Here is a 19,982-nt window from a genome sequence, read left to right as displayed (position 1 = left end):
AGTAGTTAAAGTTGAGTTGCTGTTTCCATTATAAACCCTACATTTTCAGTATTCAGTATCTCGGCCATTTCACATTGCTTTAGGTTGAAAATAGATATAAAATTTGTCAGCCTATTAACATCGTAAAAATCAATTACATTCAATCAAGATATTTTTCAGAAAAAGTTCTTCAACAAGTGAACTTCAAAACAGGATTTAGATTTTATTTGACAAGCTCTATACCAAAAATAGCTTAGTTTTCAAAAGTTCTGCAGTTCATTCTTAAAACGGACTACATTTATTTTTATTGTTTCAAAAATTAAAAAAAATTATGGAAGAGTTCTGTCTACATGCTAGCACTGTCTCAGCATCCTGGGTGGAGTCCCCTGTTGTCATTGTAAAATGCCCAATTGCCATATACGAAAACAGGGGTGTTGTGACTGTGTCTATGCTGGAAAAGTCCTAAAGTCCCATTGTTCCAGTACAAGTGATGATTGTAGATACTTTAATACAAAAGATAATAGCGTAGCACTCTTATGAAGACAAGTGTATGGGCTATACTACAATCTATCCTTGTAACCCTAGAACTCTCCAATTCAAACATTTGCTTTATAAAAAAGTGAGAAAAATATAGGCCTTTTTGAGAAACACTATTCTAGCTTTCTCCTTCCTTACACGAGACACTGCGGGCATCTGAAGTGTCATTTGACTCATTTAAATTTTAAAAAATGTCTGGAAACTCAAAATATACTGCTGATTCCCTCAGACAGAAGCACGGGTATGTTCCTGTATGCAGACAACTTACCTTTAAGGAAAAATTATCTGCAAAGCATTTTAGTAAGAGTATATAGCAAAATCTAAAACAATGATGTTAAACATTAAAATTACTGCAATATTCTAATTAAAATTATTTACAGAGATGGTGCTTGTCTTAACTTAAAAATTAAAGACTATTGCTAGTTCTAAAAATATAGGTACTATCACTTTTACATTACATTTCAATATAAACAGAATTAACTGTGTAGTAAGAGCAATTACAAGCCATATAATCCTGTAACACAGAACTAATGTAATAATCTCCAGCAAATTGATACTTAGCAGCAGGTTGGAGGGAGATCAACATTTGAAAAATGTTATTGCTACTTTTTGTCATTACAGATTGTAATTTTTACCAAATAGTTCATGTAAACTAATTTGATCAACTTTTACTTCTATTTTTCTTTCTTCAATTTTCTAACTCAAAACACAAGATCTTAAGTGGAAAGTAATTAATAGTTCTTTGGTTTCCAGAATCAACACTCTGTTGCATTACAGTGTTTTAAATGATCACCATAATTTGATGACAACATACTGTTCATTATATAGAAGGCATTTTGCTACCGTAACGATTGACAGTTTAAAAAATTCCATTTTGAGATTTCCATTTTACGATTTTCTATGTGATCAGATTACAATTATATTTATACATTTTAGTAAAGTAAACTAATTCATGTAGAACATTTCTGAAAGTGTGGTTTCATTCATAATGCATGTATGGCCAAGAAAAGTATTGTATAAATAATACAAGTGGATAATAAAGTTTCTGATGTTATGTTTCTACCAAAATCTTATACACTATAACATTAAGAAGTCCCAACCCATCAAACTGTTCAGAGGTATGATAGGTTTAAGAAGCCACAAGTAATCAAAATATGATACTAGATAATCCATGGTCATATAGTCATTTTGAAAGGCTTGATGAAAGCTATAATCTGATTGTCTGAAGATAGTTCCAAACATATGTAGTTAATAACTTACAACACACCATGTTAAGATTCAGCTATGATTACTAGCTATGATTAATAGGGAAGTATTCCTTATTACAAAAACAAAAACAAAATATTTTAAAAATTAGGATACTTCCCTTTTAATATAATCTGTGATTAATATGAACTAGAAAACTCTTAAAATGAAACTTCAATTTTGCCCTTTTATGCTGTAATATTAAAATATATTGGGTGAAATCCTGGCTCAACTATGGTCAAAGGGACTTTTGTCATTGACTTCAATCAGTCGTCCAAAAACTGTAATTAAATTAACATATCTATAGATTTAATCAACCAAATCATTGAAATCAATGATGTTACACCAGTGTAAAGCTGGAATAACACACTGGGAATAAGGCTCAGAGGATTTCAGAACAATAACAGTGAATTCATACCGTTTTTAAACCTGTTTTATCTCTACATTTCACATACATCACACACAACTTTCCTAGTAGTATCTTTATTTAATTTTAGTGACATATCTGCACTCTTTGTAATAAGTGGTATTTCTGAATGATCTTTACTTTGACCATTGTAGTAGTATTTCCTATTCTAACTGCCTTAAAGAACCACATAATTGGAATTTAGGAGAACGTTATAAAAGTTTCAACAGAATGCACACACCTGTCAAATCTCACAGTTATAAATAAAAATATTCAAATGCCTGTTAATTATGGTGTTTCGATGGAAGTATCATCTGTTAATACTATCTTTAATGTCTCAAGTACCGTACATGTATAAAAAAGTAAGAGACAAGTCAGATGATTACTTTGGTTCAGTAAATATATTTAAATATTTACAATTCACACAGGTAAAAGTTATGTTTTACAAAAAGAATACATTTCAGAGTTAAAAATTTACATTGTAATAATGAAACAGACACTATGATTACATGACAGTGAAAAACAACCAAAACCCATAGATGTTTGCTTTTAGGAATATTTGGAATGCTTTTGTCTTGTTTCATTCTGTTGTTTAATAAACAGAGAAGTAGAACTGTTTAAGAGATAGAATTCCAGAATCATAGGTTAGAAGGGGCCATCATGGTCATCTACTAAGTTCCCTTTAAGCTGCACGGCCATGCAGCAGGCACAGGTGGGGAGAGGCACCCCTTCCCCAGCCCAGCCCAGCCAGATCTGCCGTGGCTGGGGTGAGGATCACATGCAGTGGAGAGAAATTAAAACCCCGAGCCAAGCAGCAGCACCCTCTGCCCATTGTGCTGCAGCCAACTCATCTGGTGTGTTTAAATGAGCGACTGCGAGCTAGTTGGAGATGCCTGAGTCGCCACCACACGACTCCGCTGAGCCCCGTGCCATGCTGCCCCTGGCCTGCCACAGCCGCTGCCCCACATCCTGCCAGACCTCCCCTGAGCTTGCCCAGACTTGCGAGCCAGCTGGTGAGCTCAAGGAGGCGAAGGCTGATCTCGCGGGGCACGTGTATCCATGTGCAGAGCTCAGCCAGGGGTGCAATTCCAGTGGCTGATGCAGCCGAGGGTGGATTTATCCCTCTTGTGGGGGCTGAGCAGCTCAAACCCAACTGTGGGCGCAGGAGGAAGAAGGCAGAGTCCCCCCCACCCCCGGCAAAGTTGTACACTTAGCCGACAGCCCGTGAAGCTGGAGGTGCACATGGTATTGTCAGGGGCCTGTGCCGGGAGGCGCCCTGCAGGCGGCCCCTTCCCCTGAACTTTGCTGGGTTGGAGGGACTGGGGGGAGTGGAGGCACGTGTGACATGGGGCTGGGGCGGTGGTGCTATGTCCCCAGCACGATGCATAGAGGCACCCTCCCCTGGCCCAGCCCAGCCCCACTGGAGTTGCCATGGTTGGGGAGAGGCACCCCTCCCTCAGCCCCAGCTGCTGTAGCAAGAAAGGGCTAGGGGGAGTCCTCTCTCCCCACCATGACTCCAAGGCAGGTTGCACCCCAAACCTCTCATCCCTGGCCCTGCCCCAGAGCCCACTCCCCGAGTTGGAGCCCTCATCCCCCCCGCCCCCCAACCCTCTGCCCCAGCCCTGAGCTCCCTCCCACACTCCAAACCCCTCAGCCCCACTCCTGCCACACATCACCTTCATATTGGTTCACATAACAAAATTCATTCTGCATATGGACGTAAAAATTAGAGGGAACACTGGTCATCTAGTCTAACTGCCTGCCAAGATGCAGGATTTATTGTGTCTAATCCATCCAAGACAGATAATTATCCAGCCTCCTTCTGAAAATCTCCAGTGAAGGAATTTCCACAACCTTCCTAGGCAGTCTGTTCCATTGTTCTACTGTTCTTACAGTTAGGAAGTTTTTTCCTGAGATTTAATCTAAATCTGCTATGCTGTAGTTTGAACCCATTGCCTCTTGTCCTGCCCTCTGTGGGAAGAGAGAACAACTTTTCTTCATCTTTTTATGGCAGTGTTTCAAGTATTTGAAGACTGTTATCATGTCCCCCCTTAATTTCCCCTTTTCCAAACTAAACATACCCCGTCCCTTTAGCCTTTGCTCATATAGCTTGCGTTCCATCCCTTTGATCATCTTTGTCACTTGTCTCTGGATCTTTTTCAGTTTCTCTACATCCTTTCCATATAATGGTGATCAAAACTGGATACAGTACTTCAGTTGAAGCCTAACCAGTGCCGAGTAAAGCAGTAATGTCACCTCCTGTGACTTGCATGCTATGCCTCTGTTAATGCAATCTAAAACTGCATTTGATTTTTTTGCAACAGCATCGCATTGCTGACTCATGTTGAGGTTGTGATCCATCATAACTCCCAGATCCTTCTAAGCAGTGCTGCTTCCAAGCCAGTTATCCCCCATTTTTTATTTGTAAATTTGTTTTTTCTCCCAGATTGCAAGGTGTCTGTCCTTTCCTAGGAGAAAGAGTTGGGGACTGTGGAGGAAGAGGGTGCATGCTTATTAACAGACACTGATCACAATGTATTTTTATCACTTAGAAATTTGGAGCTGTCAAATTAAAATATGATCAGCCAAATTCTGCCTTCCCTTCCCTTACACAGGTCCAACACCACTGACATGACTGAGGTTGTACCAAGTGGAAGCGAGGAAGAATTTGTTTCAATGTGTGCAGAGCCTCAGGGACAGCAAATGTTTTTGCCTTTACACATGAGAATGTGGATATTCTTGCTAACATTACAGCATTGCTTCCTCCCTGAGTCTAAACTAATCCCACAGTAGTTCATGTCTGTGCCACTATCTGGAAAATGCATCAATACATTTCCTGGTAGGGGAAAGTCATGGAGAATATTTGAGTACCCCATGAAGAAAGATTATCTATGTTTTCCTCAGATATGACAAGCGACCAGCAACTATTAAAAACAAACTAATCTGATTATACTCAAGAAATCAATATTTAACACTTGCAATTACCACTCAGTCTCAAACGTCTACATTTTTAGGAAAGTTTATTGAGAATGTGGTAACAGGAAAACTTCAGCAAAATCTAGATGAGCATTTTTTTCTACTCAAATAAAAAATGCCTCTGATAAAATTGGCAAAAAGATTGGGTTTTCTGTATTTGTAACTGTCATAAATATAAAGGGAAGGGTAAACCCCTTTGAAATCCCTCCTACTGGTTAAAATCATCCTTGAGATGTGGAAAATATTGTTAGTCTTTATGTACTTGGTAGTATATTTAGAGATGCATGTGTCTTATTAACTCTGTTTTCCTAGAGCTCCAGGAAGAAATCCCAGCCAGTGTTTCACCCTAGCTGAGATTTGGGGGGCGTGTCATAAATATAAAGGGAAGGGTAAACCCCTTTGAAATCCCTCCTGGCCAGGGGAAAGCTCCTCTCACCTGTAAAGGGTTAAGAAGCTAAAGGTAACCTCGCTGGCACCTGACCAAAATTACCAATGAGGAGACAAGATACTTTCAAAAGCTGGGAGGAGGGAGAGAAACAAAGGGTCTGGGTCTGTCTGTAGTTGTCTTGGCCAGGGACAGAACAGGAATGGAGTCTTAGAACTTTTAGTAAGTAATCTAGCTAGGTATGTGTTATATTATGATTTCTTTAAATGGCTGAGAAAAGAATTGTGCTGAATAGAATAACTATTTCTGTCTGTGTATCTTTTGTGTAACTTAAGGTTTTGCCTAGAGGGGTTCTCTATGTTTTTGAATCTAATTACCCTGTAAGATATCTACCATCCTGATTTTACAGGGGGGATTTCTTTATTTCTATTTACTTCTATTTTTTATTAAAAGTCTTCTTGTAAAACACTGAATGCTTTTTCATTGTTCTCAGATCCAAGGGTTTGGGTCTGTGGTCACCTATGCAAATTGGTGAGGCTTTTTATCCAACATTTCCCAGGAAAGCGGGGGTGCAAGTGTTGGGAGGATTGTTCATTGTTCTTAAGATCCAAGGGTCTGGGTCTGTAGTCACCTAGGCAAATTGGTGAGGCTTTTTACCAAACCTTGTCCAGGAAGTGGGGTGCAAGGTTTTGGGAAGTATTTTGGGGGGAAGGACGCGTCCGAACAGCTCTTCCCCAGTAACCAGTATTAGTTTGGTGGTGGTAGCGGCCAGTCCAAGGATAACGGGTGTAATATTTTGTACCTTGGGGAAGTTTTTGACCTAAGCTGGTAAAGATAAGCTTAGGAGGTTTTTCATGCAGGTCCCCACATCTGTACCCTAGAGTTCAGAGTGGGGGAGGAACCTTGACAGTAACAAACCAAAAAAACAGATTTTTGCTTTGAAGTTTTGGATAAGACAGGAGAGCATTTGATTCTGTGAAATTAAGCAAAGCCAGAGCCCTACAAGACAAGGCTTTAAGAAAATTTTGCAGGTAGAACTTCTCTTGAGGCCCCTTGACTCAATTTGGTCAGTCATTGGCCTTTTGGAAATCCTTTGTGTGTCAAAATCTCTGGTGAGCCCGCAGATGTATCTTGTGGTGTTTTTTAGGCAGGTGGTCTATCAATAAAAGATGAAGATGAAATAGCACTACTGTAATACTCCCCATAGATATTACAACTTAGTTTTAAAATATGGTTTAATGATTTCTAGAGAAGTCTTTTTCCTTTTAATATTGTCTTTGGAGCTGGGACTCATTAATGACTTTTAGTAATATAGCCACAAACAATGAGATTGCCAGGCTCAACAGTTACTTATTTTCACTTACAAAAATTGAGAAATTTCACATTCTTCTTATCTGCAAATTAAATAACTCTCAGTTTTCAACCAGAAAATATTCAAGACACAAAAACAGAAATTTCACACAAACCTGCCAGTAGATTGCAGATTTCCTCTGGCTTTATTCCAGAATATGAGTGGTAGTCTGCTTGCATATGCCTTCTATTATTATCAGTAGAAGGATCTTTAGGTTCTTCTGTGCTATTGACTGTGTGGAAGCTTTATAATCTATTAAATACAATTTACCTCACCTGTTCCCTGTGTTTGGGATGAGAATCTTGATGTACCGGATGTAAGGCCTCTCGGGCCTGCTGTAGTTGTTCTTCCAGCCACTTTATCTTTTGTTCTTTTTCCAGTAGCTGACCCTGAAGAGAAGCATGACTTTGCTGGAGCTGAATCTCCCTTGCTTTCAGAGTTTCAAAACATATAGTCAATTCGTTGTAAAGCTATTTTTAAAGAAAATGTAACATGGGATTAATAAATGCCATCATTGAAAACAAGTACTTCAATTTATTGCTGTTTTTAGTTTACAAAGTCATATAGCCACCAGGATCATGATTTTCTTCACTATTCTTATTGCAATATTGGTCACTCTTGTTTTCACCCCCTCACTCTCAACATATTGGCAGATGTACTGCCTTTACCTTTTTTCCTTTATCTCTGTAACTAAGGAATTCAACAGTGTAATGTGTTTCAAACAATTGCTTCTCCGCCCAAACAGGCCTAACATTAGAACCGCAGCAGTTCCATATACCTTTGTATGATGATTGTGAGCAGAAATTGGTATTCACAAACTTTAAAAAAAAGTATGTACCTTAATTCTTGAACAGCTCTATAAATACAAAACCAAGCAAATGCACACGCACGCATGTGCACGCACACATACACACACACACAAACAAAAAAAACAAGGTTCACTGATTAAGAATAGCAGAAAAAATTACTAAATGAAATATTTCCTCTGGAAGTGAGCTTATTAACTGGGGCAGCAAACATGAAATAGAAAAACTCCTGTTTTACCTGAAGATAAAATTTAAATTTTGAAGATAAGAATAAAGTCCACACACCAGACTAGGATATAACTGCCTGCATAACTTGGCCCTCCCTATTTATGTCTTTTGCCTATTTCACTCTGCTCTGTCAAAGTTTCTAGGCTAGGCTGCCTGTTTGTCTTCCACGCTGGTCTTCTATGCTTAATGCCCTTTCTGAGCTGACCCATAAACCCATTTCCTTCACTGCATTTAAATCCCCTCAGAAGACCCATTTCTGCCATGACACCTAAAAGAAACCAATCAATGGATTATGACTAGATTTTTGGCAGCTATAAATAATACTTTATTTAGTTGGCATATAGATAAATTTATATAATTTAGTGATAAAACATTATATTATTTAACACTGTCATGAACTGCATTGTCATTTATATATATCTTATGCATCTCTTTCTTTTCCCCTTTGTCTGTTTGGTTTTGCCTTTCAGAGCATCAGCTCTTTGGGGAAGGAATCAGATCTTCTATTATGTTTGGAAAACATCTAGCACTTTGTGGGCTCTATTAGAAACAATAAAATCTATTCCTACTCGTATTGTTTTGTCAGAACCATGACCACACAAAATCTAGTCAAGACAAATGTAATTACTTATTGACTGCCCAAAAAACTGATCACAGACCAGACCACTCTACCTAAGCATATTCTAATTCCAGATATATTTAAGACTCACAAAGTGTCATTAAAAATAACTGAAGTATTACATTGAAATGTTTTGTCTACTAGATAGAGACTGATGTATTTTTTGGAAATACAAATACTATCTTAATCAAATTTATGGACAGCAGCAAGTTTCTCAATTATTTTTCTAATCGCATGAATATCTGATAGAAAAATAAAGACTTCATCTTTATAAAGACTTGCATTCCTATGCAATGTCCTTCCAAATGAATAGAATACTGGGATACAACACTTATCTCCAGCCATAACTGGATAAGCTGATTAGTTGGATCATACTGGTATGCCAATCTGCTATTTTTATTATTAGAAGCACTTACGTGGTCATAATTATAATTTTTAAAGGTTGCATCCTGTTAAAATGAGAACAACACCGTTTTCTTTTTCCTGACTGGCAGAAGTATTGAGCACCCACCACTCCTACTGAAGTTAATTGTTGGTGGTTGTGCTCAGCAACTGTCAGGATCAGGCCCTAAGCGACAAACAACATATCTGTTTACATTCTGAAGGCTATCTTTGTAACCAATTCTGCTAAAAAATTATTTAATTAAGCTAGAGAAAACAGCACAATCTGCTGAAAATCCATATGAAAAACATACAACCTCAGAATTCATCCATTTTCCACGTCTCTGTTCTCTGCAAACATTTTTCTGCATCACCCACTTATTAGTTCATAGCATGGAATTTAGACAGTAATTTATTTACTACTAGGAAATTTCAGAAAGAAAATTATGTCTGCATAAAGGAAAGCTCATTTGTCCAGCCTACCATGCCAATTGGAATGACTTACAGCAGCTCATCCACCTTTTCATTGATTGGCATGGACACTAGTAGGTGGACTGAATGCTTTCTTAATATTTCTAAAGGGATTATTTTGTTTTGTTTTGAGGATGTACCTTTTCAGCCACATTGCAGTGAGGGGACAACTTAATATTTGAGATCACACAGGATCAAAGAAGGTAGTATGGCTGCAGAGGACAATAAAGGGGAACAGAAAAATGGATAAACAGGCAAAATGTAAAATTAAGTTTAAGAGAACTAAGGAGGAAATGTAAGGAAGAAAGAGCCAAATAAGAAAATATTTATGTCCACCAGAAGTAGGAAGCTCAAGGGAGAATCAATGGGTGAAACCCTGGCTCCACTGAAGTCCATGGGAGCATTACTATTCATGTCAATGGAACAAGGAATTCATCCAGTGTATCTGTTAGATTACCAAGGTATAAAGGGGGCAACCAAAGAGGATAAGGAAATTGCAGAGATGCTAATATTGCTTACATGAAAAAATAATTGCAGGGAAATATTTAATGTAATTTTGAATGCATGTAATGGAATTTAGCAGCTGGAATTAAGGAGAAAGGGTAACTGCCATGTGACCAGCTGCATGCCAAAAGGAAGTGCTTCACAGACAACAGCTTGAGAACCTCTTTATTCTGCTCCAGGGCTATACTTTCTTTAAAAGTAGCAAAGAGTTGTAGATAAAGAACTCTAGATAAAGATATTTTTTTTAAAATGATAAAACAACTTGAAATAAAGCACTCTGTAATAAATAAGTAGGACCAAATGGCATCATCCAAGAGTCATGAGGAACTGAAGAATGAAGTAGCTGAACTACAAACAAAGACAGATGAAACTTGTAATAAGGGCCATCTCCACTCAACACTCCTCTGTCTCAGCTACATTAAAATATTCCCAAATTTTCCAATGCTACTTTTCTAATATTTATTTTAACAAATTTTGATACAGAATTGGTTTTTTGCTGGTTTTTTGAACAGTTGTTTAAAACATGTTATTGTGCAAAAAGAGCAATTTCCACTGTACCATACTAAAGCTAATATTGTAGGTCTTCCAAAATAACTAGAAATATCATTTTAAAACATGCAGATGAGTATGTGATGAAAACAAACAAACAAGGCATTTGTTAGGATAATTCATACCTCTCTAACACTTTAAAATTCTTTAGGTGTTACCAAATTTGTGGACAGAATTTGTTGATGACAAAATCATTTTAAGTCAGTTAAGACAAGGAAGACCTTTGGGGAACTCCAGAAGGACCTAACAAAACTAGGTAATTAGCAACACAGTCGATAAAATTCAACAGACAAGAGCAAGTTAATGCATACTGAAAACAACAATTTATAATTACCCACACATCAATGGATTATAAATTAATAGTAACTTCTCAGGGAAAAGATCTAGTGTACTCAGTAAAGATATCTGCTCAATCTGCTTCATGTTAAAAAAGGGCGGGGGATGTTAGACTACATTAAGATGGGGTAAAAATAATATAGAAAATATTATGGCATCATCATAGAAACTGATGATCCATCATCATGCTCAGTTTTTGTCACCTCAAAGAAATGGAAGCAGAAAGAGGAGGAGTTCAGAAAAGGACAACAAAAAATACTAAGAGTCACTGAAACAAAGGCTTTTCATACATGAAAAGATTTAAAAATTTAGGACCATTCTGTCTGGAAAGAAAAAGAATAAAAGAACAGGTGGTGTGATGGAGATATTAAAAAAATGAATATAGGCAAGGCCAGCTGAACATTCTTATATACCTTTTCTTAAAAGACTAGAAAAAGAGGATATCAGATTAATTTTAAATAACAACTTTAAAATATTAATACACTTTTATACAACATAAAATTAACATGTAGGACTCACTTCCATGAGAGGTTATTGAGGCAAATACTATTTCTTTACCCAGGAGAAAATTACAGGAACAGTCAATTCTCATGCTCTAGGGTCTAAACTAATAACCAGTTAGGGTGAGAAATGTTTCCCTCCATACCATAGTACTATATAATTAGATTCACTGTTTTTATATTTTCAAAGGTTTCAGAGTAGCAGCTGTGTTAGTCTGTATCCGCAAAAAGAACAGGAGTACATGTGTCATTGGCTACTTTTCTTCCTCAAATATTTTAAAGGGAATATTTTGGTCCTGTTGATTAATGTCCAATATAAAGAAAGGTGAAATCTTCATTCCATTGAAGTCAATGGCAAACCTCCAAGTCACTTCAATGGAGCCAGTATTTCACCCACATTACTTTGTTTCTTATCATTCTACAACACATTTTGGATGATATTCCTTCCTTGTAGAAAATCAAATAGGAAGGTGGAATGAAGAATCTAGTCAATCTGGTACAGTCATTTGCAGTTAAGACAGTTTGTCCTGAGAAACAGGCTCCCGCAAGGTAGACAAAACAGGAGTACTCAAATATTTCTCTGTCTACAGTATAGCTCTCCAACGTTCCTTGATCACATCAGAGTTTTGTACAACCTAGCTTGATGAAATGGTAGTTTTGTGGTGGGTTTTTATCATTTTGTTTATGGAATACGCTTAACGTATATCACTCATTAGTAATGTATTAATTCTGTTATGCTTGTATTGTGAGTTATTAAAGTTTGTCTACATCAGGGGTTGGCAAACTTCGAGAAGTGGTGTGCCAAGTCTTCATTAATTTAAGGTTTTGCATGCCAGTAATAAATTTTACATTTACGGGGCCCCCCGACGGAACCCCAGGCTGGCAGCGGGCTGAGCGGTGCCGGCGGCCAGGACCCCAGCTAACAGGGGCCGGTGGCCAGAACCTCAGACCAGCAGCGGGCTGAGCAGCTCAGCCCGCTGCTGGTCTGGGATTCCGTCTGCTGCCCATGGGGCCCCGGCCGCCAGCCCCACTCATCCAGGCAGCGGGCTTAGTGGGGCGGGCGGCTGGGACCCTGGCTAGCAGCAGAGTGCCACTAAAAATCGGCATGCATGCCACAGGTTGCCGACCCCTGGTCTACATTAACAGCTAAGATTGATATTCCTCAAAGAGCATGCTGAATGCTTCTCTGGTTTTCCACTGATCAGGGCAAGAAATCTAGATTCCCTGAGTAATGATGAATTATAAAAAAAATATAGATGAATGTATCTACACCCAGCTAAGCAACTTAAGGGGTAAGAAGCCTGCTGTTGAATAGGTGATTCCTTGTCAGAACAAGAAATACCTGACCTGATGCTGTGTAGATCAGTGGCTCTCAACCTTTCCAGACTACTGTATTCCTTTCAGGAGTCTGATTTGCCTTGCGTACCACAAGTATCACCTCATTTAAAAACTATTTGCTTACAAAATTAGATGTAAAAACACAAAAGTATCACAGCATACGATTACTGAAAATTGCTTACCTTCTTATTTTTACCATGTAATTATAAAATAAATCAATTTGAATATAAATATTGTACTTACGTTTCAGTGCGATACTTGAGCCTGTTTTTCACTTGTGAGCCTTGTCTGAAGCCTGAGCCCTGCTGCCCGGGGCTGAAGCATGTAACTTAGCTTTCTGAAGCCTCCTGTGGCATGGGAACTTGGGCAGTTGCCCTGCTTGCCATCCCTTAACACCAGTCCCGCACTTGCGACCCCCTAAGCCCATCCTGCAATCCTCACGTTGATCTAGATGAGTTGAGTATCCCCTGGTAGACCTCTGTGTATCCCAGGGTTGAGAACCACTGTTCTAAAATATTGTAATATGCCACACTGGATCTGGTGTTCCTTTTCATATGCATTATCACTCAATGAGCTCACTGCATTAAAAAAAGGTAACTGAAGTCTAAAACTTATAGTTCTGAATCTGATCAAATTAAGTAGCTGTCCTCACAGAAATATTTAAATATACTTGCTCCTGTGATTTTTCTCCCTTTTTGTAGACACACTTCTCTCCTCCAGCACTTAGTGTCCTCAGCATCATAGAATTCCCATCAGGCATAACTTTCTGTGGTATAAAATACCATTCCACTGTCACATACACTAGGACCAAGATGTTCAAACATGGGTGCTGAAAGATAGGTTCCTGAATTCAACTTTAGGTAGCTGGATGAGTGATCAGATTTGTAACATGCTGAGCACCCAACAGATCCCACTCAGCAATTTTCAAAATCAAGCCACTTACTAAAATAAGACACATGTTGAAAATTGTAGCCTAGGATCTTTTCAAGCACGAAGAATATAAGGAGGTCCTGAAATCTAGGGTCAGAACAATGAGTGCTGCAACTTAACCTGCACCTCCTGTTTTCAAAAGCTCTCTGAGGGTACATGTACACTGCAAAAACAGACCCACAACAGCAAATCTCAGAGTCGGGCTTGCATTACAGAGCTAAAAATAGCAGCATAGATGTTCAGGCTCGGGCTGAGCCCAAAACGTCTACTTGGCTACGTTTAGCCCCATAACATAAGCCCCAAAGCCTGAGTCAGTTGACCCAGCTCTGAGACTCACTGGTGGTCGTACCTTAAGATAGCTAGCTGTGCCTGGTTACAGAACTTTTTTGTATTTAACCTACGATCCTGTATAATGCTGCAATATTCTTGAGAGTTTGTAACTGAATTTTTTACTTTTGGTACAGAGGAAGTAAACATCAACAGTTGCTATTAATCTTGCAAACTCAGATGGGAGGGACAACCCAATTAATGTTACTATATTTGGAGAATTGTTAAGGTTGGCTGATTATTACATATGTGAAAGAGGGAATGAAAGAGGGCTATCAGTTCCTAAAGGGAGCAAACGTGCATTTGAAATTTGTAAATGGATATTCTGATTAAAATCCACGTACTTCTGCCGAGATCAAGAACCGTTAGTCAAAACAGTTATACAAAACAAACAAACTAACAAACAATGTCAGGCAAATCAAACTGCAAGATTTTGTAACTACATTTAGTCTAACAATGTGCTCTGTAATGTCCAACTAGGTGTGTTTATTTTTATTCTTAATTTACATTGTTGAATTTCTCTCTATTTCTGTAAAATTTCCAGTAAAATACTCTTGTTTAAAACCTACGTTAACTGGGTTTCATAATGGTTAGCTTGGACAATCACATTGGGAGGCTCAAGCAGAGAAACTGAACTCAGAGCCAATCTGTAACAGCCTGGTTACTTGTTTTTAGGCTTGAAGGAGGCTACAAATCTCCACAAACTCAACGGGGCAACAGAATGACGGACATAGGGTACTTTGGGCATAAAATGGGCCAAACCACCTGAACTAAAGATTTATCCCAAAACAGATTAGGCATTATTCCATACTTCCTTTCTTATATATGGAATATAAACTTGTATCAATCCATTATAAAGGGAGAATGGCACTATGCTTTCTTTGAAGCCATTACAGCTTCTGACCATACCACAGGTATAGCTGTTGAACAACACACTCTCTTCTCAAGAAGGAATGTGTACCACCATGTACAGTGCTCCCAGTCTCTGCTGCTTTAAGAGACTAGGATCCAATTCAAACCTGGTCCCCATCTGATGGCAAACAGTGCTTCCTCTACGCCACTGACATCTATGAGATGTACAGTAAGTATGATTAATGAAGAAACTGAAAAGCAAAACCGCACCGAAGGGAACTTCAGCATTATGAAAACAAAAGGCTTAAACTGTAAATTTCAGAAAACTCTGATAAGACGGTTAAGGAGCTCAGAATCTCTTCTTGTCTTATTATCCTTAGTATTGATTGAAGTCTCTCCACCTTGAAATGATTGGTGAGGACAAATCTATAGACTCCCATTAAATCCAGCACAGGAATGAAGTTCCCTGAGCAATTGGGACCAATAAAGCAGATGGAACACATTTTAGAAAAATATTCCTTACTTTGAGAACTAGAACTATAGCCACAATATGAAATAGATATCAATGTCTTTTCATAAATCCTCTAATCTGAAGGAGTTTTTGCAGGACATGGCATCCTTAAAAATGTGTGTGGAATCAAGGGAAGAGGTACAGGTATTGCAAATCCTAACCTGATTTCAGCAAGTCAGTGCATCTTGATAAAATAGACTACTGATCTTTAAATGTCTTCTCACTTTGCCACAGTCTCACTACAGCAAGGCCTGAAACGGAATTTGTGATTGACTTATGCCTATCCACTACAGGTTTGTGATGGACTTATGCTTATCCATTATGTCTGGTTTGTCAGACAAGTAATTTCTTGGACTCAACCAACTGTTTCCTAATGCACATTAATACCAGTGCAAAGAGCAGTTCTTCTCAAATGGTAGACTAGTAAAATAAACCACAGCCAACCACACTGCCTAAGCTATAGCACACAGCGCCTATCTGACCAGTAACACAGAGGTCATTGATCTTGCTGTAAGGGACAATATATCATAGGATGTACACACTGATAGGCTCAATGCCATTTGGAAAAGTAGAAAAATATTCCTCTGTGAATTTGTCTATAGAATAGCTGACAAGTCCTTATCTAGCTTTTGCAGCCAGCATATTATTAATCCAGGAAGACAAACACAATGCATGTGCTTCTGGAATACTGTGCCTTTGAGCTATAAGGAGTGTACAGAGGATTGCATCTTTTTTCAAGTTACTAGGATCACCAAGGCTTCTTGTAACCTCAATAGGAGTGTGCATGTTAGGACTTAAAGAGGGTAAGTACATATTGCCTTAGAAACTTCAGGACACTTAGTTACCTTTGGTTGCTTCACATAGCTCATTGAACAACCTATTTCAGGACATTTATTAGACTTTAGAAAGTGCTCCAGTAAAGCATCCCTTATGTCCAGCAGTCTAAAATTTCTGTGAAAAAATTCTTACCAACTGTTTTGCTACAATTATAATATCTCCCATTTCAATATTTCCCAAATAATAGCAATGGCATCCTAAGTGTTGTCTTAATTTATTCAGACCGAAGACCATTGCTCTCACCGATTACAAACAAAGTAGTACAATCTTGGAATTTTTAAATAGACTACACCAGCTTTGTCTCTCTTGTGTTAAAAGGCAGTAACAGAAATACTGAAGTTAGGTATTTAATAGAACAATTTCCTAAAATAAAAGGTAAATATGTTCACCCCAGTTTGTCACATACACTAAAAGATGGATCAGATCTCAAAATAGGAGCCATCTAATAATTTAACTGCATGGGTGTTACGATTTTAGCTTGCAAGGAGAAGACAAAAAGAGGAGATTTCCAGGTACAGGATGTTTAAATGGCTTTTGTGTTTCTCTGCAGTTTAAATAGTGTCTTACTTGCCAGTTAGTGGTCAGTTGGGATAGTCTGTGTTTAACTGGGTTAAGATGCCAGCCTCACTCCTTAATGTTCCAAGAATATTCATTTAAAAAAACCTCTGGGGTAGCTCACTTAAGGGATTCCTATGAGTTGAGGAGGAGCAGGGGTCATCAATTCAGTACTAAACAGAAAAAACAGTTACCCATCTTTTGTAACTGTTGTTCTTTGAGATGTGTTGCTCATGTCCACTCCATTCCAGGTGCGTGCGGTTGTCGGAGGTTTTTACCTTAGTAGTATCCGTAGGGCTGTCTGTGGAGTCCCCTTGAGTGCCACGCACATGCCGTGGTATATCAGGCACTGCCAGCCCTATGCCCTCTCAGTTCCTTCTTGCCGATAACTCCGACAGAGAGGTAGGAGGGCGGGTACTGCAATGGATATGAACAACACATCTCGAAGAACAACAGTTATGAAAGGTAGGAAACTATTTTTTCTTCAACTGCTTGCTCATGTCAATTTCATTCAAGGTGACTCACACACAGTATCAACGGAGGTGGGTTCAGAGTTCACAGTCTTGCTTTCGGCTTGCAGCACAGTTCTGCCGAAGCCAGCATTGTCTCAACCCTGTAGAGTCAGCGCATAATGCGATGCGAACATGTGGAGGGACGACCAGGCAACAGCCCAACAGATTTCTTGGATCGGCACCTGGCCCAGGAAGGTAGCTGATGACGCTTGTGTCCTCGTTGCATGCGCCGTCACGATCACTGACAGGAGCACCTTTACCACCTCATAGCAGTCCACTCCCAATAATAGATGAGGAGGTATCAATTCCAGGAGAGGCAAAGCTGCTTTTGTAATGAGCCAGCCAATTCTATTATTGGGAGTGGACTACATCCACCCTGATCGAATTGGCCCTGTCAACACTGGTTCTCCACTTGTGAGGTAACTCCCTTCTCTCCATGTGTCATTATATAATGCCTGCATCTGTAATTTTCACTCCACACATCTGAAGAAGTGTTTTTTTTACCCACAAAAGCTTATGCCCAAATAAATCTGCTAGTCTTTAAGGTGCCACTGGACTCCTTGTTGTTTTTGTGGATACAGACTAACACAGCTACCCCCTGATACTTGACACCATGCTAAGCTTTGTAATGATACTTTACAAGAGACCTTTTGCATGAAGCATATTCCAGTTACATTATATTCACACTCATTAGCATATTTTCATAAAATCATATAGAGTGCAACATCACAGTAGGCACAGGTTGCATTCCCCGACCTTGGAATGGGCTTCCGGTATCGGGCCCAATGCTGGTGGGACTGCCGACCAATGCTCTGACACGGCCATCAAGGAGTGCTGCAAAGGGGGCATAGTCACAACTGGTACACCCCACATGCTCCAATACGGCCACTGCGTTGGCCACTCACCATGCTGCCAGTGTGGTGCCGCAGACAAGGGAGAGGCCTCCGGTGTACCATCACGCCGATGGGATCTAGGCGATGGGCTGAACTGGCCTGGAGGACAACCGGTGAGAAAATGAGCAGCGCCAGGAACAGTACAGGTGGTGTCGACCCCATGCTGGTGAGTAGCACCAAGGCAACAGCCTGGCTGACCAACAGTGCACCTTGGAGCTGCTCCAGGATCCTCGATGTGGCGGAGAAGATCGTTGTCTTCTGTCCGGCGACCTATGGTGTTCCCCTGTCCCGAGGGGTCCTAATGGCAGGCTTGCCCTCTTGGGGAGCCTTAGCCGGGTCCTGCAGCACCAGGGTCAACATCGGAGCAGGTGGAGACCTGTACTCTCTGCTCCTGAGCAGCCTGGGATGACAACAGTACAGGCAGGGGTGTGGGTCCCATACCACTCCCAGGAGTCAGTGACAGACCTTTAAGGGAGCTGGGAGCCCCAATCGGGGAGGCACAATCACATGCCTCTGGAGTAGCCTGGCAGGCAGGCCCAGGTCCCTTGGTAGATGCCCCGTGGGCCTTCTTGCTCGGTGCTGGGGAGTGCTTCTTGGCGTTCTTCTTCGGCACTAGTGATGGTGAACTGTGCTGGGAGGAGCCAGGTGCCGGTGCGCACGGAGGCCAAGGCACTTGATGCAACCTGCCTGGATGGCTCGGAAGCCGGGCGGAAGCAGACTCCGTCAGGAGATCCCTGAGGCAGATGTCCTGCTCTTTTTGGGCCAAAAGTTTTTGCAGCTCCGGGACTGCTCATTAACGTGCAACTCCCCCAAGCACTTAAAGGCAGCTGTTAGGGGGGTCACTCACAGGCACAGGCCTGTTGCAATCTGAGCAGGGCTTAAACCCAGGAGAGCGGGGCATTCCCTGCCTGGGGAAAAGTCCTGCTGGGACCCTAACTTCTCACTAACACTTAACAACCAGTTAACAGCTACTTAACACTACTATATACAAACTATGTACAAAGACTCTAAGACACAAAGTTCAAAAGGAGAAACCGCTCGCTCTTGCTAAGCAAGAAAGGCACTCCGACTGACCACCACGGGCGGTAAGAAGGTACTGAGAGGGCGTAGGGCTGGTGGCGCCTGATATACCGCGGCAGAAGCACGGCACTCCAGAGAGCGCCACAGCCAACCCTATGGGTAGTGCAAAGGCAAAAATCTCTGACGAGCGCGCACGTGGGTGCACACACACTTAAAATGGAATCGACATGAGCAAGCATGCCAAGAAGAATAACTGATCCCATAAAGGGCAATACCTTTGTTCTCTGTATTCTCAAGCTGCCTATCGGCCAGTGCAGCAGTCATAGAATCACAGAATATCAGGGTTGGAAGGGACCTCAGGAGGTCATCTAGTCCAACCCCCTGCTCAAAGCGGGACCAATCCCCAACTAAATCATCCCAGCCAGGGCTTTGTCAAGCCTGACCTTAAAAACTTCTCAGGAAGGAGATTCCATCACCTCCCTAGGTAACACAGTCCAGTGCTTCACCACCCTCCTAGTGAAAAAGTTTGTCCTAATATCCAACCTAAACCTATCCCACTTCAACTTGAGACCATTACTCCTCGTTCTGTCATCTGCTACCATTGAGAACAGTCTAGAGCCATCCTCTTTGGAACCCTCTTTCAGGTAGTTGAAAGCAGCTATCAAATTCCGCCTCATTCTTCTCTTCCGCAGATTAAACAATCCCAGTTCCCTCAGCCTCTCCTCATAAGTCATGTGTTCCAGTCCCCTAATCATTTTTGTTGCCCTCCGCTGGACTCTTTCCAATTTTTCCACATCCTTCTTGTAGCGTGGGGCCCAAAACTGGACACAGTACTCCAGATGAGGCCTCACCAAAGTCGAATAGAGGGGAACGATCACGTCCCTCGAACTGCTGGCAATGCCCCTACTTATACATCCCAAAATGCCATTGGCCT

General features: G+C 40.4%; 1 protein-coding gene across 5 annotated transcripts in view; it reads right to left on the bottom strand.

Annotated features, from left to right (window-relative positions):
• The window catches only part of CNTLN (centlein), a 284,446-nt gene that overhangs the window by 159,729 nt on the left and 104,735 nt on the right, over positions 1-19,982 (bottom strand). For all 5 annotated transcript variants that reach the window (XM_073345467.1, XM_073345462.1, XM_073345464.1 and 2 more), the window contains one exon: positions 7,155-7,349. In XM_073345467.1, coding sequence (XP_073201568.1) covers positions 7,155-7,349 — 195 coding nt within the window. The remainder of the gene's footprint in view (positions 1-7,154; positions 7,350-19,982) is intronic.

The sequence above is a fragment of the Lepidochelys kempii genome, chromosome 5, assembly GCF_965140265.1.
Source record: "Lepidochelys kempii isolate rLepKem1 chromosome 5, rLepKem1.hap2, whole genome shotgun sequence".
NCBI classification, from domain to species: domain Eukaryota; kingdom Metazoa; phylum Chordata; order Testudines; family Cheloniidae; genus Lepidochelys; species Lepidochelys kempii.
The sequence above is the reverse complement of the archived record's forward strand: the minus strand, read 5'-3'. Positions and strand labels throughout refer to the sequence as shown.